The 600-nt window shown below is 37.0% G+C and overlaps 1 protein-coding gene across 3 annotated transcripts in view; it reads right to left on the bottom strand.

Annotated features, from left to right (window-relative positions):
- LOC119585776 (RING finger and SPRY domain-containing protein 1-like) overlaps positions 1–600 on the bottom strand; it is an 18,733-nt gene that overhangs the window by 13,311 nt on the left and 4,822 nt on the right. For all 3 annotated transcript variants that reach the window (XM_037934489.1, XM_037934490.1, XM_037934491.1), the window contains exon 2: positions 21–324. In XM_037934489.1, coding sequence (XP_037790417.1) covers positions 21–122 — 102 coding nt within the window. In that variant the 5' untranslated portion in view covers positions 123–324. The remainder of the gene's footprint in view (positions 1–20; positions 325–600) is intronic.

The following is a 600-nucleotide window of genomic DNA, read 5'->3' as shown; positions in this document are numbered from 1 at the left end:
TTTGAGGCACTTTTACTTACAGATCCGGAGAAGAATTCTAGATCTCTTCTATCAATAATGATGTCATCATTGCCCCCATGTTCCGGTTGTGTCTTGCAGCAACAAGACCCCATTACGAACATCCACACGCAGCACACATTGGCACTTCTCTCTGCTTAGCTTAGGATCATGGCACGCAACATAATGATTTAGTTCTAGAGGGTCTCTTCTCTATTTTCCAGTGATACCCTGGTTTATACATAGTTACTAAATGGCTTCCGAGGTGCACATCACCGCAGGCAAACACTGGTTTTCGTGGACCAAGTAAGTTCCTTCCATCTCATGCTGGAGATAAAAAAAGAGGTAAATCATTTTTACATCAAGCTATAAATCCATCTTTCTATGAATTTTACATCACAGCCATTTTGTCGGCTTTCTATTACACAATGATGTGTACATCATCCTTTCCATCTAGGCCAGTTCATATTACCATTTTATACAAAACTTAAAATTACAAATATATGAATTTAACTTTGCTTTTCACTACAGTAATCTTAAGCCAAGGAAAATAATATAAAAATCCAGTAATACTTTAAGATCTACAGAAATTCTGAAGTACCT

The sequence above is a fragment of the Penaeus monodon genome, chromosome 20, assembly GCF_015228065.2.
Source record: "Penaeus monodon isolate SGIC_2016 chromosome 20, NSTDA_Pmon_1, whole genome shotgun sequence".
Lineage (NCBI taxonomy): Eukaryota > Metazoa > Arthropoda > Malacostraca > Decapoda > Penaeidae > Penaeus > Penaeus monodon.
This window is presented reverse-complemented; position numbering and strand designations above follow the sequence as displayed.